Source organism: Paramormyrops kingsleyae, chromosome 6, assembly GCF_048594095.1.
Source record: "Paramormyrops kingsleyae isolate MSU_618 chromosome 6, PKINGS_0.4, whole genome shotgun sequence".
Lineage (NCBI taxonomy): Eukaryota > Metazoa > Chordata > Actinopteri > Osteoglossiformes > Mormyridae > Paramormyrops > Paramormyrops kingsleyae.
Genome location: NC_132802.1, coordinates 6,076,263 through 6,104,136, shown reverse-complemented (window position 1 = coordinate 6,104,136; position 27,874 = coordinate 6,076,263). Strand labels below are relative to the sequence as shown.

At 43.0% G+C, this 27,874-nt stretch overlaps 1 protein-coding gene across 1 annotated transcript; it reads right to left on the bottom strand.

Annotated features, from left to right (window-relative positions):
• Window positions 1-72: 72 nt before the first annotated feature.
• LOC111859152 (EF-hand domain-containing protein D2) lies at window positions 73-27,590 on the bottom strand. The gene is made up of 4 exons (XM_023841613.2): window positions 27,006-27,590; window positions 9,417-9,564; window positions 7,706-7,840; window positions 73-5,461 (listed from the first exon to the last, which is right to left on the bottom strand). The coding sequence occupies exons 1-4, from the start codon at window positions 27,281-27,283 to the stop codon at window positions 5,330-5,332; spliced, it is 693 nt and encodes a 230-aa protein (XP_023697381.1). The 5' UTR covers window positions 27,284-27,590; the 3' UTR covers window positions 73-5,329.
• Window positions 27,591-27,874: the final 284 nt, after the last annotated feature.

Genomic DNA, 27,874 nt, shown 5'->3' with positions numbered 1-27,874 from the left:
AATAGGTTTCTTTCACACCCGCACTCACTTTTTTTATGGCATGAACATGTCACAAACCAACCAACAACAATGGACAATTATGATTTTATTTATTGTTACAATGATAATTATACATTTTGTAAGAAAATCAAAAATAAATGTATTAGCCACTCGTTTAATATTACAAGCCTACTAAGAGACGATTAATGTAAAATGGAGACGACACACAACTGAAAGCTTTGACCGTGTGTTTAATCCAGGAAATTGTCAAAGAAGATTCATTTGCATTCAGTGTTCAATGTATTTGGAAGTTGAGAGTTACGTCGGTAGAACATATCACTCAATTCCGATAGGGCATCAGTCAGGACATACAGTCAGCCTTGAAAAAAACTATTGGCACAGCCACTCTACCTTCGCTCCTCATACGCAGAACTGCAGCTCCCCATGCAGCAATCCGCGCTCCACGGCACTTCAAACAGGCCATGACGCGTTTCACTATAAGCAGACCTAGATCACATTTACAGGCTGGTACGTCACATCGGCGAGTTCTGTCTTTGCAGTTATAGGGTCAGTTACACCGAAAAGGGGGTTGCTTGATGTCTGTTGGAATCGATTAATATGTGAACTATCTATTATTATTATTATTATTATTATTATTTACAATTTATCAGAATACTTTTTCATTATATTTTCTTAATTAATTAAAGGAGTGTGACAGTCAAAATCCTTTCCAAAATCAGGAGCAAATGCTGTTTTCCTGAGAAGTTTATGCAACCTTAAAACTCAACAGGTAATTTTTGATATCTAACACAACGCGGCCAAGCAACATGAAACAATAGGAAAGGTATGGGGTACAGTGACGATGGCTCTTTTAATCGGTTTAGTGGACACTGGACATGCAGGGAAACACAATGACTGCCTAGTGCCAGTGGGCTAGTAAGTCTCCTGACAGACATGATTTAGAACAGAGCAGAACAGCTTTAAAAGCAGCTTCGGGCGTTGCACGCTTATATTCTCCCAGTTTAACTGAGGTGCATTCATTTTCCTTCGGGAAAACCTGCGGTGATTTATCTGGGAGCTTACGCTTAAGTTACGCTTGACTTCAAGGTTCAAGGACTTCGGACTTAAAAATATATATAATCACCTTCCTTTTTTGGCACAAGCTCGCAGGAAATTGTGAGTACATTAACAATTTCAAATACAGCAGTATACAACACAAAAAGACACCTCCCCTTGAGGATGCTGAGGAGTGTTTAACTTGAATCCTATATTTGTTTATCTGTTTTCATTTATCCCCCAGCTGTATATATATATATATAAAGTAAAAACAGCCACATATTACAGAACACTGGATACAACACATTCCCTTTCGAAAAATGTGCATTGAGTAATTGTTCTTACCCAGCTTGGGTTTCTACACGTCTGCAATCCAAGATTTGACAGATATGACCCTTGCAGGAATTGAATTGCGTGCTTCTAGAGATTTCCAGGGTACTGACATAATGTGAACAGTACGACAGGATCTGACATGCAGCTACTGCCCACAAGCTAGTGTGACACCAACACCGCTATACGGTAATACAACTACTACATCAGGATTACTACATTGCCGGCTGTCATTTGCAGGAGAGCAAGACAACCTGGGGAATAACCTCTTCAGGAGAAAGAGAGTTTATTAATGTCTTACCCTCACAAAGAAAAAGTCACTATACAAAACTAAAAGCATCTGTCTTTTTATTCTCTTGGAAAAATAATTTCTTAAGTTTCACACCGACAGTACTGTGCCACGGCGTTAACTTTTTTCAGTTTAAACAACAAACACATATAAGCACAATGCGATACTTAGGAAGCATTAACTTAATGACCTTATGGCTGTTTAAATGCTTATTCTTTAAAAACTAAAAACTCCCTCGTTGTTTATGGCGCTGTTCAAAAAAGCCTAGAGTAGCGTGAATCGGATTATTCAGCGGCATCGCACATAGCGATATCCTTCTTAAATTTCCACCGATAAGACAAAATCCAGACAAAACACCCACGTAATATAATCCTTAAAGTTGAGTCAGTTTGTTCCTTCTATCATAATGTCAAATTAAATCTTAATTTCCATATAGACGTCACTAAATGTTCCTGTGCTAAATTTCTGTTTGAACACCACATTTCTGGTGGAACTTAATAGAAATGTTAGCGTGGAAAGCAAAAATTCTGACCGAACCTCCGAGAACCCACGGACAGTGATATTTAAGGATATAAAATAGCAAATTACATGACTGAGGGAAACTGGAAACCAGAAAAATGCCAGCCTTCACCCTGCTGATTCTCCTATGTTCAGCAGTTCCTTCTGTGGCCACTAGAGGGCGGTTCACCCGGTGACTCCACAAACTGATGGTTTCCCAGTTTATAAACATTACCTTCAAACGTCACATAAGCCAAGATGCCGGTAGGGCATTCGAGCAAGGCTGAGAGTATAAAATGCATAAATGCACACAAAAGCAGAGCAGAGGAAGCACTGAGATTAGAGCACCTTCAACATTCTTCCCGGACCCAACAGGAGTCACTATTCATGTGGCTCAGGAACGTCTTTATCTTAAGAACTACTTTGGGTTATATGACTTACGGTATCATTGTGCTGCTGTCAAGTGGCATTCAGATTTATCTGTTTCTGCATATTACGAATGCTGTGAAAGTTCATGCTGGAAGCCGCTAGCTGGTGAATGTTTGTGTGCTGTCCCGGTCGGTAGATCAGTGATGGACTTTTCACCTGTTTGAGTTACTACTATACATTTTAAACAAGCAGTGGGAAAGTCTGTTTCATCCACGGGTGTAGGGTTAGGGTTAGGGTTGGGTTCGGGTTGGGTTCATTATGCACGCACACAATGACAATGAGGTTGATCTCTGCTCTACCGCTGCACTTGATTGCTTTACTGAAGCTATTATTAAGATACGGTCTAAGTCCACCTGGTGCTACATATGTAACTAAGTCATTAACAAACTGGCAACCCTAGAACCTTAACCTTCCATGGAAAAAGGACCCCCACCCTGCTTTAAATAATGACTCCAGGTTACACTGTATCACTAAAACAATTGGGAAATTAATGCTCTTTAAGCATTTACACAGCCAGTAAGTTTCATTTACACATTCAACGCAAAACACGAAAATACTATATTTATGACACGATTACATAAGTGCTTGTAAAACTAAAGGTTTTCTAAAGCTTTTCTGACCCTTAGTAGTCAGATGTTGCCAGACCAAAATAAAAACACATGAGTAATTATGATTGCAGGTGAATCTCGCACTGTTAAGGCAGTCTGGGCTGACGGCAAGGTGGGGACATAACTGTGGAGGGAAGGACACCGGCCAGGTCGCTGTCACAATTAGGATTGTCGGAACTTCACAGTGACAATGCGAGAACAATACAGTGCAGATACCACAGAACATACCCACCGAGCAAGCATGCAAAGGCAACTCCAATACACATTAAAAAATGCATGGGCCTGTTTTCCAGACAGTGTATCCAGGAGAGGGTTACGGCACTCAAAAAATATTTCAACTTCTTGAACATTGGCTGTTAAAAATCTTTGCCAGCGATGATTACTGAGTGACACACAGGTTCCTTAATGCAGCTGAAATGATGTTTGCTATTGAGGAAAGCACCGACATCAATGTACACAGGAAACTATATCACCTACAAAGATGAGTGCATATTTAAAAAATTATATGCATTAAATGAACAGGACACACACTCTTTGAAACATAACCTAAAGCAAACCTAAACGTGTTTTATAATTATTTATGATTTTAAAACCAAAATACCTTTTGACTCAAATGAGTTTCATGTTGTGACTTTTATCATTTCTTGTGCTTAGCTGTTGCAGTCGTAACTGAAATACATTATTTTCTCCATTTATAATAAAATGCTGACAAAGTTCTAGCTATTGCGATATTTTAGCAGTATATTACAGTGGTGGTTCTTCTTAATGTTAATATAATGATTTCAGGGATGGACTATCTAGTTCAGAGATTTTAAGCCCGAGGACTGACAGCTCAGATTTTTTAGTCAGGGATGTTGAGTGAATCACATCATGCACATCACAGTAAACCACCAGCATATATCTGTCTACTGCAGCATTTCTGTTTGCCAATAAATTTAAGATATTTATTATTTCTAATTAATGACACTATTTTTCATTTCTTGAAATATCTCTCTTCATAAAAACACCTGTGGTCCTCTGATATTTATCACCCGACTTCGCCTATTTGGACCACTACTATACGGAGCTAATAAATCTTTAAGATAATATTCCATCTCGGCTGAAACGGTGTCTTTCGAAAAGAATATCATCTGGCAACAATAAAGGATCTTGCCGATCGCACAGAACCCTCTCTATATGAAATTCTCTTCTTATTATTTGCGCACCGATATCAATTGGTTGCTCATTCATGAATGGCGAGGCCATGACTTTATCACCACTGCAGGTATTTATCAACCATGCGACTTAATGTACGCAGTGTGCGCAGTGCATGGGTTTCACAATGTGATTCATTCAGTTAGCAGATAGTAAGCATACTTAATAAAAGGCTCCGTGAACAACGGCATACAAAGTGTGTCGTCAGTACTGGGACTGAAAACCACAGCTGCAATTCCATCCATCTTCTAAGGACTTAACCTGGTCTGGGAGACCTGTAGCCGTTCCCAGCCAACACAGCGCACATGACTGGAACGGCCTCTGGGTAGGATCACAGGACACATACAACGGACAATTTAGAGAGGACAATTAGCTTAGCCGCATGTCTTAGCATGGCAGAGGGAGACCTGCCCAACACGGGAAGAACGTGCAAACTCCATACATGGGGGGAACAGGATGTGAACCCGCATCCCTGGGGGGTGCGAACCAGCAGTTCTGCCCACTGAGCCACCCTGCCACCCCTCCTTTTAAGTATGACTATATCTGTCGATGTTAAAAATTAAATTAAATCTGCTTTTTAAGACACCAATATCCTTGATATAATTCCAAAAAATAATTAATATTAAATTACTAATAATTAAAGCAACAGCATTCCTCTTACAAGTCATACTACTGCAGTGCATCCGGGTAATGTAGCAAATGAAGGTCTTCCTGTTCCCCTTTGACTCTGGTTGTCCTTAAGCCAGCAATGTTTCCCCTAAGCACTCCTGGCTGCCTCCAGAGTCGGGTCTGTCGCCGTCTCCGCTGCTCTCTTAGCTCCTGGAGGTTGCATGTAGTCGTTTTTCTTGCATACATTTAATCTCTATGTGATAAGTGGGACGTAGGTGTGGGGACACAGACAGAGGTGAGGACAGACTGGCGGACGGGGACTGGGGGCGGGGCGGCGTCACTCGAAGGCAGACTGCAGCTCCTTGAAGGCAGCTTGCCTCTGCCGCTTCTCCTCCGCCTGCCTCTTCTTCTCCTCCTGCTCCTGCCGGATCTCGGTCTCAAAGCGACTCGACTCGTTCATGGCCTGGACCTGGCGGTAAAGCAGGATGTGATGTCACAAACGTGGCCCTGTGCCAGGAGTATTCTACACAGGCTCAGACCACCCACTTTGACACAATTATCAAATCAGTATGTGGAATTGTTACAAAATAATCATGATATTTGAAGGCTTTAGAAAGAGTTATAGGCTTATCCAATGACATATTGATACTAGGGATGTAAGGATATAATAGATTTCATGAAAAAGGTCTCGATATTATTGTGGGGCTGTAATGATATCTACCAAGAATTACATGGTAATTTCTCTGCTCCATTTTATTATCTCTCCTTGTCGATAATTACAGTTTTTTTTAACAGCAGAGGGCGCAATCATACTAAAAACACTGATATTCCACTGTGACTGGAATATATTGTATTTATCACTTGAATGTAGTATTACGTTACCAATGTTTCATTATTATTTTATTGTCATAATTACAGATCAAATACAAGCACAATCATGCAGGACATGGGAACAAGTTAAAGTGAAGTACAAAAATATACTTCAAACTGGTAAACACGACATTTCATTCATATATGTATGTATATATGTATGTATGTATGTATGTATGTATGTGTTTGTTAATTTTATGTATATGAAATGTCTTTAATATTTATAAAACATTCCTTTTGAAGCTAATAAAAAGAAGGCAGATAAAACCTTTGGAAATTCTGGGTAATACGAATATTAGTGTGATTTTTAAATTCTTTATAGAACTGTAATTTTATTGCGTATACATTACCTGCAATGGCATAAAACGCCTCTTTAGTTGCCTGTACTCGCAGGTGTCCAGGAAGAACAATGAAAGCCCGAAGGAAATATTTCAGGCCCAAACAGACTTTGCGAATTGCCTGGCAAGCTGTACTCTTTGATATATTTTCTGCTTTGCCTACAGTATACAAAAAAGCGCCGCTTGCAAAATATCTCAAGGCGATGCACATTGTGTGGCTGTGAGCCCGACTTCGCCTAGTTGGACTTCTACTGTACAGAGCTAATAAACCTTTAAGATATAATATTCCATCTCAGCTGAAGCGGTGTCTTTCGGAAAGAATATCATCCGGCAACAATAAATATCTTGCTGATCGCACAAACCCTCTCTATATGAAATTCTTTCCTTATAATTTGCACACCGATATCAATTGGTTGCTCATTCATGAATGGCGAGGCCATATGACTGAACGGATTTCCATGTACGGACACTGATTAAGTGTGTGAGCTAACCCTTGTTTACGTAGAACAAACCTGCTCTAAGCAGGTTTGAGGATTTGGATGTGCTGCCATGACAACACATCCAGCAAGTGTTTCGAAAAACTGACAGATCCAGGATCATGCCAAATCGTCAACAATTACATCCGGCTAAACCAGTAATCCACGTACAAAAAATACCCCCCTGTTTTGTTAAGAAGATCCAACTGTTGCCATAATATATTATTTTCCTTTTAGTGATCAGTGTTAACACACCACAGCACACAGTGTGCAACAACGAAATATGTCCTCTGCATTTAACCCATATGTGACTTTTCGTGACATAGCAGAGGGCAGCTAATTCAGCGCCCGGGGAGCAGTGCTTGGGGGCGGAACCTTGCTCAGGGTACCTCAGTGGTGCCTTGCTGGTCGTGAATTCGAACCTGTAATCTTTCAATTACAAGTGCGCTTCCCTAACCATCAAGCCACCACTGCCCACAATTTTATGAAATCTTATGAAAGGGCTGCTACTGCTGTCTGCTGCATGGTTTTTGTTTCGCGGTTAAACATACATACACAGTTCAGTCATTCATTGCCAAAGACAATTCATGCCGATTTTTTGCATATTCTTAGATCATGGCTGGCTATATTTTATTTATTTTTATATTGTATTTTTAAGAAGGAAAACAGCAGCACTTTAAAAGGAAGACATGAATGGAAAAAAAACGCTGATTTATTATTTAATAAAGGACATTTTTTCAACATATTTTAGTATTGTGATAAATATTGTACTGTGGACTTATGATTATGATATTATCGTGCGGTGAGTTTTTGGTATCATTCCATCCCTAATTGATACACATTGATATTAATCACTAAGAAGTAATGGCTAGTAGAATAGCAATTGGCTAATTGTGTACAGTCATATGTCACTTAATGACTGGGCTATGTTCTGAGAAATGCGTCATTAGGTGATTAGGTGGCAGACTGCGGGGGGGGGGGGGGGGCCGAGTTCCAGGTGAGCGGCATGTCAGGGGTCGCCGTACCTACCTTGGCCTCGAAGAAGGTCTTGGCTCCCTTCACTCCCTCTGTGGACACGTCGATCTCGGACAGCCGTGCCAGAGCATGCAGGCCGCTGTCCTCCTCCAGCTCGCCGGCGGCTGCCTTGCGGAAGATCAGGAGGAACTGGGAAGGCAGGCAGGAGCGGCAGGGAAAAGAACAATTTTTGCATCCTTACAAATGAATGTACCGGCTTGTGTTGCCTTGAATTGATCCAAGGTCACGAGTGTCAGTACAGCAAACAGCACCATGTATAGCTGAGAGGACACTGACTTCATAAGAACACAAGACATTTACAAACAAGAGGAGGCCATTTAGCCCATCAAGCGCGTTTCCTGATCCAGTTACTTATCAGTCAAGCTGACTAGGCACCCATCTCTGTTCTCTAAACTGATACCCTGACCTCCATCAATACATTGATTTGCATGAAACCAGAGATTCTTCTGCCCTAATGCAGTATATTTATGCTTATTGCTGTCTACAGCTTTGTTTTTAATATTTGGAGAAAAAAATCAGTTCCATAGTATTTGTAAAGTGAAATTTATTCAGTCATCCATCCATCCATCCATCCATCTTCTGTAACTGCTTGTCTTATTCAGGGTTGTGGGGGGTCTGGAGCCTATCCCAGAGGCTATGGGCACGAGGCAGGGAACAGCCCAGGATGGGGCGCCAACCCATCGCAGTTATCCAGTGATGTCATTTTAATCTTTAAGAAAGCAGTGTACAGGCGTAATTTTCCCTTGATTATAGGGTTATGTTTCAAGGAAATTGCAGTTTCACAGCTTTTGTACAAACACTGTATTAAGGTTGCACAGGGGCACCGGGCTGGATTTGGGTGATATTCACAATCATGATTTATCACCAGTGCCGTGCCTACAAATGCGAGCCAGCTGACCCTGATTTTACTGGTTTTGGTTAGTTTATAATGGGCTGGCTGGGTAGTTTTGGCAGGAAGTGTGCATGAATGTGGAGCAGAGATATTTATAGTTATCTTTGTACTGAACTTGCACTTAGCATCTGAAAAGCCACTGTTCCTGATCAGCGTTTGCTTTCCAACAAACTCTGTCCCAGCTGCTTCATTAAAATCCCGACACCCCGACTCCCTCTTCAGTTATTACTGCAAATCTACAGTACTGTGCCAAAAGTCTTGGGCAGTCAAGGAAAATGTTTAAATGATCTTCATGTGAACGTAAAGTTACGATGTCTGTCAAAGTGTGTCAGCTTAGCCATTTCAACACAGCTCCTAATATCACCCCATTACGTCTAGGGCCGTCCAATATACCCATGTCTTTTTGGTTACTACTACTGTAGCATACTGCATATGGTTAATCAATACCTCATTAAGTTATTTAACTAATTAAGTCAATTAATTCACTGAGGTGGTGGTGAATTTTAACGAATACACAGAACAGCTGAGGTGCCCCTGAGGAGAAGGTTCTGGACCCTAAACGACGTTCATCTAGCCATCCAACAAGGCATCAGTAACTGTTTGGAGAACAAAAGAAATTCTTAATAGTTTTTCTCGTGTCACTGTTAATTTGCATGTGTTATAATGTTAAATTGTGTTTTGCTTCTTCAACAAATATACACTTACTAAGCAGACAAATAGCTTTTGCCTGCCTACGACTTTTTGCACAATACTGTGTATTAGAAAAGTCTTTGTCAGCGTTTGATAGGACTCTGGCCCCTCGACTGTCCGCACCTCTCTGAAGCTCAGCTTCCCGTCAAAGTCCTCATCCACCTCCCTAATCATGTTCTTCAGACCCAGGTGTGTCTGTGGAGCCCCCAGCTTCTCCATCATCAGCTTCAGCTCCATCAAGTCGATGAAGTTGTCTTTGCCGGCGTCGTACCTTAGTGCACATACACACATCGATCGATTCACGTCAAGAAGAATCGCAAAGCTACAATAGCAGCTCACGCTCATTTTATGCCTCTTGGTTTTTCACCCTATTTCATAAAAAACAGTGATAAATATTAAAAAGTACAGAATAAAACACTGACATAAACATTGATGCCCCATCCACTTCTAGTACAAACCTTTTAACCTGAATTATACAGTGCTATCCAGAATTTCTGGCACAATAATTACACATGTAATAATTACACGGCAAAGTAATCGGCATCCCTGCATTTGCTAATCTGCGCCTCCTCCCTTTTCATAATGCTGAATGAAAGAAGAATGCACCTTTAAATGGATGTGTGAGCATTTCTCAGTACAAACTCTCTCCAGATACATCTGGGTCCTTGAGCTTCATTTGTAGATGCTTCAGTTCTGCTTTTCAGTGGGATTTGAGCCAAGGGGGGGGGGGGGGTGGGGGTGGGATGGTCACTGCCTGATTCTGTGGGCAATTAACTATTTTTTGCGTGGATTTGCCTCACTGTTCTTCTGAAAGGATCGACAACAACCCAGTCTTTTCCTGCTGCCAGAGGCAGACAGACTTTGATCCTGGTATTTGACGGAGTCCATGGATCCATGTACCCTAACCAGATTCCCAGGGCTCTTGGGAGAAAAACAGCCCCGCGTCATCACAGATGCACCACCATGTGTCACAGATGGAGTTAGGTTCATCTCTTCATGACCTTGACTTGTTTTACGCCAAACCCCTCCTGTGACGTTTGCTGCAAAAAAACTTGCTTCCAATCAAATTCTAGCAACATTTTGCAACCCCCAGGTGTTTACATTTGTGGTGTGACATCAGCAGAGGCTTTCGCCTGGAAACCCACCCAAATAGTTTGCTGCTATAGAGGTGGCAGAACAGGCTTGTGTCCTCTTCCAAGCAGATTTCCTAATTATCAGTCTAATAGTAGAAATGAGGATTTTCATGCGTGCAGCTATTTTTAATAGCCATTTAAGTAGGTCAACAATCTTTTGTCTCATTTCATTTGTGTATTCTCTGGTCCTTCCCATGATAACCATGTTTTTATTCCTATATTGCAGCCCGACACAGACCGCCCAGAGGCAGCCCGACACAGACCGCCCATTGAAAGATGTATCACTTTCAGTTTTTATACATGTATTATTACATGTATACAAAAAGAGATGATGCACTGGAAAAATAGCTCATTTTATTTATATTGTTTACATCAGCTGAACCATCACACACCAGCAGGGGGCGATCCGCACCACTCAGGCAGATGGCAACTGTGGTTATCCTCATGGTTGGCGGCTGATGGTCGCTAATTGCCCTAAACAGGGGGCGGGACTGTTTGCCCAGAGATAGCTTACGGCCCACACTTTGGGGGGAGAAAACAGAAGAAAGTTACTTTCCCTGCCGTTAACATAAACAGCCTGGAGGGGCACGTCTCTGAGGGCACTGCTGAGTGACCCCTGCCTGCCTGGAGGGGAAGAGGTGTTCCCCCCCAAATTAGTGACCACAGCCCCGTTACCGCCACAAACTGTATATATATCCCTGTATTCCCTCAATAAATCTAGCCCCTCCTGGGGTATTTGCCCGCACCCTTATCTCTGGTGACTCATCGTCTGCTGTCATATAAAAACATCCACAACATTGTCATCATAGAAAAAAAAAACCTAATTTGACCAGTAGGTGGCAGTGCTTGGGCGACTCGCACTCGACTCGCCGTGTCGCCTCGTTCGTTATCTTCTCTCCTATCTGCCTCGCGATTGTGTGGAATTTCCGACCGCGAGAGCCGCTCCTCTTACTGCTCCACTGAACACTCAGTTCTGAGCAAAAATGTCACCACTACTAGGTAACCTTCTGTGGCTTCTCCCTTCCCAGAATTCATGAGCGCTTCTCGCTGACCTACTTCCACTCCAATGGTGGTGTACGGGCGGTGGGGGGGGGGTTTCAGGAGTTATTATTATAAGACACACAAAGCATTTCAATGAGGAGGAAACATTTCTAAGAGGTGTTACATAGGGATGCTAAGCTAATACCTACCATTTCAGTGTTAGGTGCAGTACCATTACAACACCCATGTCCTAAACCACTCCGGTACCTTCTATGTTTAGAAGATCCTCTGTGATGTCACTATGGCCTGTGCCCACTCTCCTCTCTAAATATGACCACCGACCACCATCTGCACTCCAGCATATGCCATACAGACACCCAGCACAGGCTGCTGTCCAGATATGAGATGCTTAATTACACTCCATGTGAGCGGAGAGCTATCTGCTTAATAGGCTAAAGTGATTTACGGAGGCAGTAGAATAGAAGATGATGGGACCATACACCAAGGTCAGCTGCTACATCCCCGTAGGGTAAAGGGGTTGGGGGGGGGGGGACTGTCTCTGAGGACGAATGACATAACCCCTGACAGGACATGAGAACATCTCACCGCTCTGCCCTTAAAGAAGCCTGCTTCACATTTACTCTGTGTAACTATGGTGTTCATTGAAAGGTCACACACAAGCTACTCCTAGGCTGCTAAAGAACACCAAACCTCAAACCACTCAAAGTTTTGGACCTCCTGGCTGTCACTGCCCCCTTGGATCTCTGACCTGTCATTTCCGCTGCAAACAACCCTGATACACAGAGGCATGCATACACATGCAAGCTTTTAAATTAGAAAGGCATCAGTGGACCAGTTTGGGGTTAACGTTCATTTTCAATGTGGAACTCTCCAGCCAGGTGAGCCTCACAGACTCTTCTTACAGGACTGCTAGGTATGTTCAAGTTGTGAAAAAGATCTAGCACTGTCTCACTGCAGAGCTCTGCACCTTCTGCCTGCCAAAAGCATTTGGAAGAGACAATGGTCCATTTGAGAACAAATGAGCACATCTGGAAGCACAGTAACCCTGACAATAGTGGGGTAACCGTATGACACACTCAGCACAAGTGTGATGTTTTGACTGATGTGGAAACACAATGCTGTGCTTCAATCTACCACCATAAGGGTCAGAATCACAATACGACACATGACAACACCCCTGCGCCCTTACAGTTGAGCCAGTCCGCACCACCCCCCTTACATGGGACCTGCCCAAGTTTCATCAGAGCAGTACAATGATTGTTCAGGCATTTTCATCTCTGGAATGCTTAAGGGTTCATGTTGGAGGAGAACAAAAAAAAACTACAAACGCAGAAAATTTGTGTCAAGCTCGAAGCCATTGACAAAGTCATGGCAGAAAAGGTGCGGAAAATTAGGATCTTGAGTCGCTGCTTTTGGTTTGGGGATTTGGACGGGATCCTGGGGTGTGAGAACCCAGAGTGCTTGGGTTCCCTGAGGTCAACGTAGAACAGAGAGGATGACCGAGCGCACAGCCTCTCCTCCTCTCTCTCTCCATCATTCGCTCTCCCTCCATTCTTAGACGCTCCACTCAGCCTTTCTATTTCCTCGTCTTTCATCTGCGCCTCCCTGCCTCGCTCTTTCTCTCTTCCTTGGCCAACAGTCCATCCAATCGTCAAGGCAACACTCTGCGCACTGCCCAAGGTCCCTAAAGAGTCATGGGTCCGGGAAATGAAGACAATCTTTTATCATAACTTTCTGATGTAAGCATGACAGTGTTTTGGGTGGAGATCTCCAAAGAAGCAACATGCAAGAAATACTGTCAACTCCCCAAAAAAAGCAAGAAGTAAAGAAAGCAGCTTGATTCTTTGAATTCCCTTTGGGGAAATCCCATCTTCAAACTGCCCATCCTTGTCAGGGTCACCAGGTAGTACAGGGCACAAGGGAGGGGGAAACCCTAGCGGTGATGTCATACGGAGTTCATCATATACTAGGTCATGTATCTATACTCATGAGATATTTATAGTATACATACATATACTCTGAGTCATATGAAGGGTCGCCTTAAATTCTGCATTTAACTATCTGGAGTACAAGGTTTTGCTTACATATTCCAATTATAAGGCAAAGCATTCTGGGATGCAGGAGGTCTGATCTAAAGGCATAACCACCCCAGACACTAAACACCCCAGTGGACCAAGGATCATGGGAAGATCCCTAAAACGTGGGTCTTCCACTAAAGAATGGAACAAGTTCCAGGTTAAGGCTGTCCTGTTTTCTCTTTCATTTAGCATTATTTACATTTCTTTAGCAGACACTTTTATCCAGAGTGACGCACAACAGACAAAGCAGCGTCAGACAATCCCTGCAGCACATGGGCGCAGAGGGTCACATCACTATGCGACCCTGGGATTTGAACCAGCAGCCTTCTGATCACAATGCCACACACCGAAACTGCTTGGTATAAGAGCAAGCAAAAATATCAGCTGAAGGCAATAACACAAGCCCACAACCTTGCCCCCCCCTCTCCCAGTGCAACACCCCCTAATGGATGGTGCATATAAGCAGCGAGTATCTGTAAGATAAACTCAGTGGGAGACCTGAAAAAACGTGAGGAAACCTCTGCCTGAGTAAAAAGGTCTGAATTGTGTGGAGAGCAGCAGCTCTACGCGGGTGTAACTCCTCTTTCTTGGAATAGATGCACAGATTACAGCCTCCTCCATTACGCCAACGTGCTCCCACAAGCACCCAGGAAAAAGCAGAAGTGACGCGTTTGGCAAAAACACGACAGTTCGTGCCCAGGCCTTATATAAATTTTTATTCAACCTGGCTTGAAATCTCCGGCATTTTGCAAATCGGAAAACTTCCACATAAATGAAAATGCTTAGTTTTCAACTCCGATGCAACCATCCAGAGTGGCAGAATAAGATTAAGATGTTACAAAGTGGTATGATTATTTAATAACTCCCAATTGTTACTATTGAATCAGAACAGCAGGTGTATGGAGTTAAACTGCAAGGCAGAGGGAAGCTGGGATTGGTCAGAGAGGTCAGGATGACTGCCCCACAGAGGAGGGCGGGCTCCATTAACCTGCTTCATTGCTCCTACAGTAGAGTGCCACGCGGCACCAGTTCCGAGATCAGTCAAGTTGGCAGGGTCCAAACATGGCCCGTTAGGCGAACGAGGGAGAGGGGCTCCCCAAACAGTCAGACACAGACGAAAAAAAAAAAAAAAAGAGTTCAAAGGAAAAAAAAAACAACAACAAATGCTTTCATGTCAAGAAGACAAGGACAGCATAAGCATACAGCCAAGCCACAGGCTGGGAAAGACAGAGAACACTGGCCTCTGCGCTCTGAAGGCCCTGGGAAAGTGATTCATGAATGACATCCACATCAGGTTTATTTAAGGCCCCCTGGACGAGATACCGAGGTACCAGGCTGGAGATGCATCAGCCGTGTGCAGTGAACAACAACCGAACTTTCACCCAAGAGAGAAGAGCTGATCGCCATAGTGATCAATCATAGCTGATCTAATATTAACAGAGGGCAAAGTATAGCTTGCAAGCCAGCAACAGGGGGAGCAATAGTTAAGGGTTTAAACTTTAAGCTAATCCCATACTCTGTTGTGGGATTGCTGGGTGAGGTAAACAAGCTGGACTAAAACAGAAATGTAAAAAATGTTGCTTTGGCCGCTCCTGCTGCTGGGTTTGCGTTTGCTGCTGACTGCCAACTATTGTGCCGTCATCCTCTGAGATTAGGGACGAGGGCCGTAGCTCTCCCCACCCCTCCATCTGCTCGGCGAGACCCCGCCGTGCCCGATCGCTGCCACCGCTCTGCTAATCTTCAGCGGGCTTCTGCACAAAGGCCAGAGACGGGCTCCTCTGAGGCTCCCCGGTGGCCCCGAGTACAGCGGCGCACCGGGCCGGCTCCCAGGAGGAAAGCGGCAGCTGCTCCCTGGAACCGGCTCAGGAGATAATATCCAGCTGCAGATCCGGAGTGTAAGACTCTAAAACAGCGAGCTCTGAGTGAAAATCACCGAGTAAGAAAATATCGAGGAACCTCAGGCGAAGACAAAAAGTCACGTGTCAGTGCACGGTTCGTGAGCGCTGTCAGCGAGGCTAACCCAAAGACGGCTCGTTAGCATTTGACCCAGCGAGGGCTCGTTAGCAGTTAATGACGAAGGTGGACCATCTGGATCTTTTGGCGGAGGGCGGTGCTCTTAGTCACCAGGCTGGTTCCAAAACACCAAAAAAGGAAGTTTATAATGACAGCTAGAGGCGGGTAGATTCAGCTTCAGCCTCTACTGTAGCCATGGCGATAAGGGAAGGGGGAGGGGCCACAAGGCTCTCCCAGACCCGCCCCTGTGATGCTGCAAATCTGCAACTTTTGTCATTCTACCTGTGCCATGCTGGTTGAGGTAGCAGCCAACAAACCACTGTTGATATGGTCATCAGACTATTCCAGTCCAGTGTGTTACTAAAGTAAATACCATTGGCAGGCGTATGACTTGCTGGTTCAAATGGACTGACAAACCAGTCACCTATATTTTATTTTACTTTTACCATGTGCATTTCTTATTATGAATTTATTACAATTTTTTGTATAAACCTAAACATTACATATACAGTCTAAAATGTTACTGACAGAAAATGTTTCTGTTTCCAGCTCATATTCCAAAAATAAACTGCACGTCATGCAGGGTGCAAAAATGTACATGGCTTGGAATATATCATTATAATTCAGTCATAAGAGCATGAGAAATATGACCCATTCACTGGAATTCAATACTAGGATCTTCCGATTCCTCCTGCTAATTTAACAGAAATCTATTCCTGGTTTCTAGGCAACCACCAATAAGACAGGAGTGAGGAAAAGCCTGGCATTCAGCCAGTGCCGATCTTATCATTCCTAATGACGACCTTAACCCCTGCCCAGCCCTAACCTTAACCATAAGTAACCAAACAAAGCTTGTCGTTTTGTTTTTTCGATTGCAGTCACAGATTTTTATAAAATTTTTACCGAAAAAACAGTCCCCACAACGTCAAAATAACAGCTTTTATCATTTGGTCCCCACAATGTAATATATACATAACCCACCCACACACACACACACAAACACACATACTGCTAACTCATCTAACCTCAAGGCTGGTTCTGAATGGACCAGGCATATAAGCTAGCTGGACTAAAGAAGCTCCTATCAGCTGTAATCTTATTCCTCTTCTGTAAGAACTGTCCCCAGGGGCAGCAGGAGGCATCAGGGCACTTCCAGACCTCAGGACTATTAGCTAAATTTACATCCAAACAAGAGCAATTTGAATAATGTGAAAGAAAAAATTAAAAATGAATATGAATAATTATCATGAACAATGAAGCACAAATGTTGAAGATGGATAACCTGTAAAAAGGAAGAACTTCATAATTATATCATTATAAGAATTAATTATTGATGCAAGAATGATTAAACTAGATTAAACCGACAAGAAAATGGAGCATGTATCTTTGTAAAACTGAATTTTGCGGTTTCTAGATTCTCAAGCGCATGTGTGCGATTAGCTCTGTGTGTATTTATCAACAGCTCCAATGAACAAGAGAACCTAGAATGTGTTTATAGGTACCGATTTTTCATTGAGAAACGTGTGGAAGAATTATGGCTACAAGACGCTTTACCTTCTACCCATAAAAATCCTATAAAAGCAAAGCGGACTTTAAATACCAATGTCTGGTCTGACTGATCCCGGTCCACAGGTGACCACATGCTCGTCCCGCCGATTCCCGCATCGCCCTATGTGACACTGATAACTGGTGTCACATCAGGGCGGCTCGGTGTCTCTAACCTCTGTCACCTCAGGGAGGTGTGACGCTGCAATCCGCCGTCACCCCAGGGTGCCCATTTTCAATCTGTCACCACTCATGGCCCCCCCCAGTCACAACAGGGAAAAAAACAGAGGCGTAAAATTCACCCCGAGCTCCGACACCATTATTCTGGGAACACAGTGGTGCTTCCAGGTGACACGGTCGCCTGACCTCAGTGCCAAGGCTGCTGTGTTTTCAAAGATACGAAAACACTTAAGCTGTCACACTGCAGTGACACAGCAGAGGGGTGACCCCTTAACAGGCCACAGGCACACAGTCACAGCCTCTCTATGGGACGGAGGAGGAGAAAGCGCCACAGCGCTGGCATGACGGGGCGAGACCAACGCTACAGAACAACAGGGAGCTCACCCACACAGCCGGCGGCATGCCCAGCACAGGATCGCAGCTTCCCGCCAGCTGTGAGTATCCGGCGGGGGGTCCTTCAGGCGAAGGTCATGGGAAACACGGAAATGATAAACTTTCAAATAGCGACCCCTCCCCCTCACAGCAGTGGGACTTTCCACACCTCAGGCAGCTGGAATCAGAGCCTTGCATCACGTTTTGCACAGGTGCGCCCACTGCGCCCGAATCAGGATCAATCCATTTGTTTACAATTCTGACACAAACCCTCAGTCGGAAGTAACATTACTGTATTTATAAAAACAAAATCAACTCAGTTTTACAACTTTATGTGGCGCAAAACATCTGAAGCAGGAATGCGGAAGTTTGAAATCCTCAAAATGATGGACTGCACCATGAACACAATGTCACACAAACATGTATGTAGCACTTTTTTAATACATGGGGTGCTTCACATGAGACTAAAATAAAGACGGTAGCAACTAACATACAGGTCAATGAAATTATAGAAGGATGGAAGAAATCTAAATTAAATAAATAAGTGAGAGTAAATAAAAGCTAAACAAACAGCTAAACTAAAATACAATAGAATACGGGATGAAAGTTTTAAAGTTATAAAAGTCAGTAAAAAGAGTCTCAGGGGTGAGATTCTGCAGATCCAGGTACCTCCTCTGATTCTGAAGCACCCAAAACACCAGGACCAGCCTGAGAACCGATGGACCACTCAGGGGAACTGGCTGCTGCTTCTCCACTCCAAAGCAGACATTTCCAAATAATACAACCATACCCTGCAATCATCTGTGCATTGACAGCTTCATAAATCTCCCTCACAGCACTGATATCAAACACTACCTTTAATACTGGAGATATAAGGTATAATTTCAGTGAACTGTTATAAACTAGCAGGACCACGGAAGAATCACAAGCATGTTAAAATATCGCGCTATTGCAAAAAAAGAAAAAGGTAAAGTAAATTCATAGCAGTCAGATCTTGTCCATGAGGTGACAATAAGGAAAGACTATTAGCATGATTAGCTTAGCAGCAGGCCGTTGAAGAGATTCCAGTAGCTTTCAGACACGTCTTTGTTAAGTTAGATATAACTCGATAAAAATAAGTGAAACAACCTTGGTTAATGTCCCAAATGGAGCTGCACAAGCCGAGTTCCTTAATAATAGCCTGACCCCCTCAACCTCAGTCAGCTGGGCAGGGTGACCATGATGAGTTGCACACACTTCCTGTCCCAGTAAGCCAGAGTGACTCACGTCCAGACCACCCACAGACCACCCACAGACTAACACAGATGCACAGATGGAGGCACTTTCAATCAGCTCAACAGCATGCCTGAACCAGTCAAACTTACTTCCACCGCATCTAACCAAAAGGGGGCGCTCTTCAAAAATATATCATCCGCCTTCACCCCCATCACCTGTGTATCTACCACCCTGCCGTCTTCCAATGAGAGGGTGACAAACATCTTCTGGAGATGTAGAGCTGAAGGTGGTTTTAGTGTTCAGACGGCCAATGGCAAGAAAGTGCCAGCGACGACTAGCTATCGCCACCTAGCTTGGTTCGCCTACATATGGACATGATGTGAAGAGAGTGACTAAATGCTAAATGGCCTCCCCTCCATTCCAAACCGGGATGCTGTCCTTTGGGGAATCCCTGCAGATGTGTTATGCAAGCTGTCTTCCCACAGTGCTCTGCGAAGGAGTTAAAAACACAAAACTGACACAGATGCCAGAGATCCCTGAATAACAGGACTACAAGAACTATGATAGGGCTGAGTGATGAGCTTGGCTCCAGCCTCAGCAGCTGCTGGCTGGAATGATGATTCCTTCTACACCTTTGCGTTCAGTGATCTTCTATAAAGGAAGCCACCAGGATGCCACCAATGGCCAGGACCGAGAAATTCTGGGATACGTCCGAGTGGAATGAAGCAGAAACAAATCATTTTCAGAAAGCCTGAGCTGAAACCTTCATACCTATCTCAGCAAGACCATCCTGGGCATCACAGCACCATCCCCACAAACCCTTTGACCATGACACACTGTTAGGCTCAGGAGATTCCGGCAGAGCACACCTGCTGATTTCCTGCCTACTGTGTTTCTGTTCAATTCACCTTTCCTACAAAAGACATGGCGTGGCATTCAGCCTGGAACCTACCGACGTCAAGATATCACTTCCGAAGGAATTTAGCCGGAGGAGTTTGAGTCAGTAATTAGCGATACCTGAGATACCCGAGCAGGGTTTCCTATAACGAGCCATGGGGCAGGTGTGCCTTTCTGCACCAAGATGGCCGTGTCTCAGCCAGTAGCACCTTGGGAATATGAGACAAAACAGGTGAAAATACCAGTTTCATTAAATGTTTTAATGTGATGATGAAGTGTTCCCAGAGTATAGTCAATTAACAGGTGGAGATGCATCATTTCTGCATGCATTCCAGACAGGAGCCTTGAGTTATTCTGTCATTTTCCATCACTGAAAAATGCAGGATTTATTAGTTATGATGTACAAACATGCATTTCACAATTAATTATAACAAACCCTAACAAATCATTATTTTTAGGTTGATGTTGACTCCCGGCAAGCATATTGTTAGCATTCCTCCAGAACATTCTGTGTTCTGTCAAATCACTACCGTTAAATCACTTTAAATGTAAAACTGATTAGAGTCAGTAAGTGAGTAATTAAGAATGGCTTTTTGGGACAAAACGCTGAATATATGTGACATGTGGAAAAATGAGCATTTCATGCCCACAGTAGGTGGGACTGTCATGCACTGTCAGTCAGCTGCAGATTTAGCCCAGTTTCCACTGGTTACTTAATCAGCTCTCTCTAAAGCACATGGCGAATGCTGCTGCCCTTTAATTCCGGCGACTGATGAGTTGTCTCTCTATCGATGCATGAGAGCCTCCGACTGAGACTGCCACTGCATGAACCGTGACTGAGACTGCCACTCCATGAGCCGTGACTGAGACTGCCACTGCATGAGCCGTGACTGAGACTGCCACTCCATGAGCCGTGACTGAGACTGCCACTGCATGAGCCGTGACTGAGACTGCCACTGCATGAGCCGTGACTGAGACTGCCACTGCATGAGCCGTGACTGAGACTTCACGTTTCATATTTATCAGACATGCACTGCAGATTCTGTACTCACACAGAATAAACAAGTTCAAGAGGAGTACAGGACAGCTTGCATATGTGGGTCAACAGAAGCACTGTGTTTTTGGAAAATGCTTATCTCAGCAGACATGTGTATCTTATCAAGCTAGTATTAAAAATGTAGTCAGACCAGACACTGGCTATTTCCCATGATATTCACTCTATTTTCTGTTGCTTACAGTTTGATTACAGGGACAATGCAAGTCCATCTGCTGGTTACAAGTAATTGGCAGGTTCCTGTCGCGGTATGGAATTACTTCTGCAATGTTCACCAGACACACGCTAGATAGTTTACAGCCTCCTTTTGCTAATTTGGCTGAAGAAGGAGCATTTACACCTAGAGAACAACATGACCAGCAGAAACTCTTTCCGATACTGATAGATAGATTTTCAAAAGCTAAGAATTCTGATTACCAATATCAACAAATATAATGTTCTAGGGTTAAAAATGACAGACCAACCGTTGGGTTTACTGGATGTCAATTTCTCAAACAGCAGAAACTCTAAACACATAAAACAAGGCACTTATAAATAATCTTATAAAAAAGCATTCCTATAAATGAACAGGTGCTCAGACATAAAAAAAACTAGTTTTTGTGACTTGAGCTAGGAAACACCTCAGCATTCTCCATTCTCCTGGATAGACCTTACTTTCTTATCTTCAATATTTAAAGAGATATTATTAACACTTAATTAGCAGATTTCACATCAATAAATCATTATATGGGTTGAGTCCCAATAACTACATAACTAGTGAATCACAGGAGCTGGATTTTGGGGAAGGAATTCCAAGGCCTCTGCAATTCAGATGTGAAACTCTGGTCACCCATTTAACACATTTGGTTGAATTCCTTCACCACTACTCCCCCTACTGCCAAATTTCTGAGGGCTGACACAAAAGAGGGGGACCCATGGAAGAACATCAAGTTTAGCCTACACAAAATCAGCTTCCTTCCTGGAGGTACATTGCCTCGCACAGCTCTCTGCCACATGTGCTGCCTTGGCCTGCCGTCAAGGCTGTGCTGAACACATTTGCACTTCAGTAATATTTTATATTACAAAGAGCTTCCTCTGTGACTTTTCAATAACATCAGCATTGTGCTGAATCATCAGAATTCCAAAGTACACCTGACACATCCTACTGCTGCTTTTGCATGGACACGGTATCACTATAATCATAGCTATTCATTCCAGTGCCGCATCTTCACTGAGGACCATGGAAATATCCAGACACTTTTCAGTGTTTTCTGAATATTTAGCTTGTGAACGTTTGTTAATGATGAGTTTTCTCAGAGGTTTAATCCTTCCTATCTGACTGCACCTGAATTGGCTAATCCCTGACAGATAGGGGAGCTATGGGGATGGTAGCAGATTTCATCTGGAATGACCGCAAGGCTCTGGAGAACATTGCTCTGACCATCACATACTGGAGAAACATGTCCGGATGGTGGTCGGGTCACTACCACAGAAATCGAGCCAGGGTATCATGACTGAAGCCAAATATGGTCACCCTTAGTCATCTAGGTACAAATACATGCATCTCTTCCCACTTTAAAGCTGTTCAAGCATTCATACACTGGAAGATTATATAAGCTAGCTAAAATAAGATACCAAACAATGTGTTTTTTTGTGTTCTTCCACCTCAAATGTTATGTATAAGACTGAACATAACTGCATGGCCGCCTTCCGTGAGGAGGTGGCAGCGTAAATTATTCTAGCTGCTTCACAGCCCTACGTTGACTTCTTTGTAAATCAGCTTTGCGCGTGAGAGTAACAGTTACAGCATCACCTAAGACAGATGTCAGAACGCAGGGGTGCGATAACTAGTACGAGAAAAGCTACTGCTGTCAAGAGCCGAGAAAATTTGCATCTGCACCGAGTTCATTAACGGTTTACCCTCCAAAAATAAACTGCCCATTTTTAATTTCACAGATGGCAGACACGACGGTGTCTGGTATCGTTTGCATACCTCCAAACTCAGTCACCCAAAACAGTGCTGAAAGAGAATGTTACACGTAACGTCTACTAGAGAATGAAAAGCCTCAAAAGTTCTCATCCTTCGTTCTGTGATACAGGACAGGTGCACTTCATAGAACATGAGATTCCAAAACAGCACTGGCAAAAACAAAAATGATAAAATCACAAATTAATGGGAATTTTAAAAACCGGCAGGTTTTTTTGAGCTGGTAGCTGGCAAAATTCCTTCATTCCTTCCTTCCTTCCTTTCCAGCTTCCAGCTAGAAACAGCCTATTTGAGCACCTCCGATTCTTGCGCCGTGAATGAGAGACTGTGATGCGGAACACAGGGTAAGGTTCTCATGAGGCTGAATGAAAGCAAAATCACCACCCGGGGGTGAGGGAACAGAGGAGCTCTTCATTGTGAGGGCCGCACGCTGTCATCGCACCGTGCCTGCTTACAACGTATCATTAATAATTTATCATTCTGAGCGAATCAAATTAGGGGCGTCTCTGGAAGGGAAGCTGGCTGTCAGACCAGTTTCCCTGAGCAGAGGAGACCCACTGTAGATTAATCCAAACTGGTGTACAAAGGTGCAATGGTGTGATTCTGGAGTCTGAAAACAAAACTAATGTATTGGCGATCTCGTCATTCTTCCCTTCTGGGAATGGCTAAAGAAACTCAGAACACCATAAATCAACTATCACACCAGTATTCAGGAATACACAGTGCAGACAAACATCCATGTACCAAACTAGTGTTGTCACGATACCGAATTTTCAAAATTTTCAAAGTTGCAATACCAAGAAAAATATTGAAATTTGATATTCAACAACAATTTTGTTTGCAGTGAAAACTTTACAAACTTTGGTAAAGAAACTTTGCATTGCAGTGCCAGTCAAAGAATAATGAGTACAGTAGTAGCCATTGTAATCACACTGAAATTTGTGTTCAGATATTCACAAGCAGTAAACACTATTAAAAACTAAGCTACTTTATATTATTATTACAATGCACAAAACACAAACACTTCTAACAAATGCACATCTCTAAAACTTTGTATCAACACTAATCAAAACAACCTCATAAGATCGCATGTAACTGAACATAACCCACAGGTGAAGAACAACTGCAGATCATTGTCTTACTGTGGAAATGTTTAACTAACTACAAAAAAATGTTTTAACCCATTGAATAAATGCACGTCATATCTCCACGTCACACCTCTACTTCAGCTGTGTTTTCCCCTTTGCCAATATTGTGCAGTGACACAATTTGCATGCAGGCCTGCATATGTCCTGTGGTTTGCCTTCTTCATTTGCCACAAAGCCCTGGCATTTCCACATGCCACTCATGCTACAGTCTTTATCGATTTAGCGCAGTGGGAAAGTTCTGACGCTTCTGAACTACTCATCTTAACATCCGTGAGTGAGACGGCATGCAGTTCTAGGCGTGTGCACTGGTAGTCTACGAGCCAGTCAGTGGTCAGAGCAAATCGGAAGCGCAGACTGCAGAATCCATACCATGAAGGATGAGTACTGAAACCATTTTCTACATGACAGAATCGATACTTTCGGTATTTTCGATACTTTTGACAGCACTAAACCAAACATATACTGAATCACGACCCAGATAGCTAGTAATTGTGCAAAACAATGTCAAGTGTTAGTCAAAACAATGCGTAGATACTCCATGAAACAAATCAAAAGCCCTGTATGCAGAAGCTCTATCACATTATTCCAATTATTCGCAAATAAGCCACTGCGCAGTCACGACAGCAGATTGACAAAAGTCTAAGAGACAGTTCAGTTTGTATCGCATAGGAGCAGGGCCGCTGTGGAAAGGCAATTAATTCCAGTATTGACTCAAGCTCTTGGGAACACAGCCAGTCGGTTTCAAGTCCCGCCAAGTAAAGGACCTTCTTTAAACAAGGAGGCAAGGGAAGTGAATCTGTGCGAGGCATTACTGGGTCACCAGCGCAGCTGCTGCTCTTTGAGAAACAAGCCTGCTTCGAGTTGCCAGTTTAAAAAGACTAAAGAAAGAAATTCCCATAGTGACGCCGACGCATCTGGGACTGAGCTATGAGGATTTGCAACCTAGATATTAGATTACATTTAATCATTGTTCAACTCTATGAGTCTATTCTGAAATAGAGACCCATGTAAACACCATGCAATATTATCTTGTTAGAGGACAGAACAGTCCAAGAGTTCAGTATATTTTGGTTGGGGAAAGAAGTTTGCATTAGCAGAAGCAATATTCATCCTGCAAAGCTGCAACATTTCCTGAGTTCATACAGGACACTGAGGTTAAATACTGGGAATCACCAAGTTAGTCACAGGCTGAATACTGATGCACTATCAGTCTTCCTGTTTTGGGGACTGGATTGAAAGTTGAGAGCATCATTGAACAAACCTCCTTCCATTTTTACTCTAAGGTGACAGGTCCTGAATCATCAGTTTGGATTTTCAGAGTAAAAAAAAACAGATGATAATACAGAACTGTTATCTCAGAGACGGGCATGGATTTGAAAAACTGGAATCATTAGTAAGCAAAATTTTCCATGAGTTAGGAGGGAAACTTAAAAATGAAATGTATACTTCGGAGGACCGAGGCCACTGGTACCACTAGAATCTGACAAAAAAAGTCCAATGACAAAAATACATTTAAATAGTCGGAATTAAGAAGTATCTGCAAATGCAGATACGTTAAATTTAGAGTTGTTCCTAGTCCACTGGAACAAAACATTAAAAAGCTAAAAATAACGTGTCTGTATTTTTCAGGCCTTCTGGGGTCATTTTTGCAAGACGAGTCCACTTTACGCTATTGTACGGCTAGGTTGGGTTCATTGTGTGGGTCTGCACAATGAAAGCTCTGTTTCCCAGGCTGCATAGAGAAATGGGCTCACTGCAGAGGAGATGGCAGAACCCCCTGTTCCCCCCCCCCCCACGCCCCTGTCCCCCCCACACTCACTGGCATCCCGTTCCCATACCACCACAACCTTGTACAAAGAGCATCTGTTTGCAGCACTGGCACCAAAACTCGCTGCAAGCCTGAGAGATTTTGGAAGACGAAATGACATTAACAAAAAACAAAAAAAAGACTAGCTCTCCCCTTCGGATGCGGGGGGCCCTTAACGCTCACTCCTCTGACGTCATCAGTATGGCTGCTGCACCGCCTAGCGCGTTCATCAACAGTGACCTTGTCATACTTCACACGATTTCTCCAAAACACAGGGAGTAGAGTTACACAAGTTTCTCTTCATTAAACTTTTATAAAAAGGCACCCTGTTGATATTTTAAAATCAAAAATGTTGATCAGAATTTTGATCAAAATACAGCTAGTCACAATAAACATTTTTATAGCACCTACAGAGTGTCCACACTTCATTGCAAAAAGAGAACACACAGCCTAATCAAAATGTGCAATGACAACACGGTTGGCAAGTCTGCCCGGAAAAGTCATATACTTTCAGAACTGCTTATTTACATAATTAAAACAGTATTTTACAATATTAAACCTTTAAGACTGCGCTGCAGTTTATTCACTTTCTATATGCGGGTATCCATGTGAAAGGATACATAAGTTAGACAATTAAGTTACTATAAATAATGTGGTTGCAACCAGATCCGCTTACATATTATAATAATAATAATAATAATAATAATAAATTATTATTATTAGGCCTATTGTTATTAAATTGCACTGAATTACATATATTCGTTTTCTGAATTTTGCTAAAACAATTAAAGTAATCGAAAACACGCGCGCGGCCTGATTTTATTTTATGCAATTCGGCTCAGACTTCAATACATATTTCGAATATTCAGCCCACTTACAAAATTAAGTTCCCAGGCACCGAGAAGTCTTAGAATTACCCTTTTAAAATTAATTATTTAACAAGACCAACATGTGCCTGTTCATAATAGAAGTTACGTTTATTTCGAAAAATACGCAATATCTCAAGCGCCTCGTCTGTATACAGGCGACCTAAAATTTAACATTAGCATCACTGTTCCGCCAGTGTCAGCTGCGCACTGTCATTGTCACCGCACCGCTTTATTTTAGTCTAAGTCTCCCGCATAGTATCACGCATAAAACGCTGATCATAAATCAATATCTGTATGTGTCAGTGACCACTGAAATGCCTCTTTATTACAGATAAATCCCGGGATTGGCACGTCGGGCTGCAGGTCCATTGTCACGCTTGACACCCACCGCATTTCAAAAGGATATACGGCCAGATCTGGGAGATGCACTTACTGCTTGAACATCCTTTCCATGTCTTTGATTTGCTTCCTGGAGAATTCCTTAAACTCAGTGTAGGGGTTGAAGACCTTCATGGTACGCGGATGATGCTCCCCTTCATTCATTTCCCCCCGGCGCAGCAGCTTAGCGCCCAGCTCCGAGTCGGCGCTCGCCGTGGCCGGCTTCTCGGCTCCGTTTTCGCGCGTCTTGTTCACGATCACCGGCTCTTCTCCACCTCCTTCACCGATCTGAAGACGCCGACTCAGCTTCGTTGTCAGCTCGTCGGAAGCCATGTCTTTTTAAATTATTTCAAATGAAATAACTACTAAACAAATAAAATGCTACGAATAGACGAAATGTTCCAATACCTACGGTCCATAGGCAACAGATTCGTTATTGTATCCAATCACTATGCGGACTACTGCTCTTCCTCTTGAGGTCTGAGTTACAATGAACTGAAATCTCGAGATTACGGACCTATTTGTACAGTACAATAAACTAATTCAAGATCCCCTGTCCTTAAAGGGGCACAGCGCCACTGTGCAGGAAATCCTGCGGCGCTCGAATTTCTCGGGACGCACTTTCCTCACGGCAAAGCTCCTACGTCTGAACATACACCACGCCTCTTAAAGAGGCGTAGAAACCCACGGAAAAGCCACAAAAACAAATTGTTACAAATTGCATCATTCGTGAAAATCTGAATAATTCCAAAATATCCGCAATTTTCCGTTTCTTTTTTGTTTCCACGCTGTTGGACACTGTTTAATGCAATTTCGCTTTTGTAATGCAGTATTCATAATATGAAATTAAATGTTTACATAAAAATGTATTTCATATGTCCTAATTAATATTTCAAAATGCATGTGTTGTTCATGTGTATCCAT

Excerpts from the sequence above, each read along its gene's own strand:
- LOC111859152 (XM_023841613.2), bottom strand. The coding sequence starts at position 27,283 with ATGGCTTCCGACGAGCTGACAACGAAGCTGAGTCGGCGTCTTCAGATC. Across the intron at positions 7,841-9,416 it reads GGAAGCTGAGCTTCAGAGAG|TTCCTCCTGATCTTCCGCAA; the intron begins GTGCGGACAGTC and ends CTGCCTTCCCAG. Across the intron at positions 5,462-7,705 it reads AGACCTTCTTCGAGGCCAAG|GTCCAGGCCATGAACGAGTC; the intron begins GTAGGTACGGCG and ends CTTTACCGCCAG.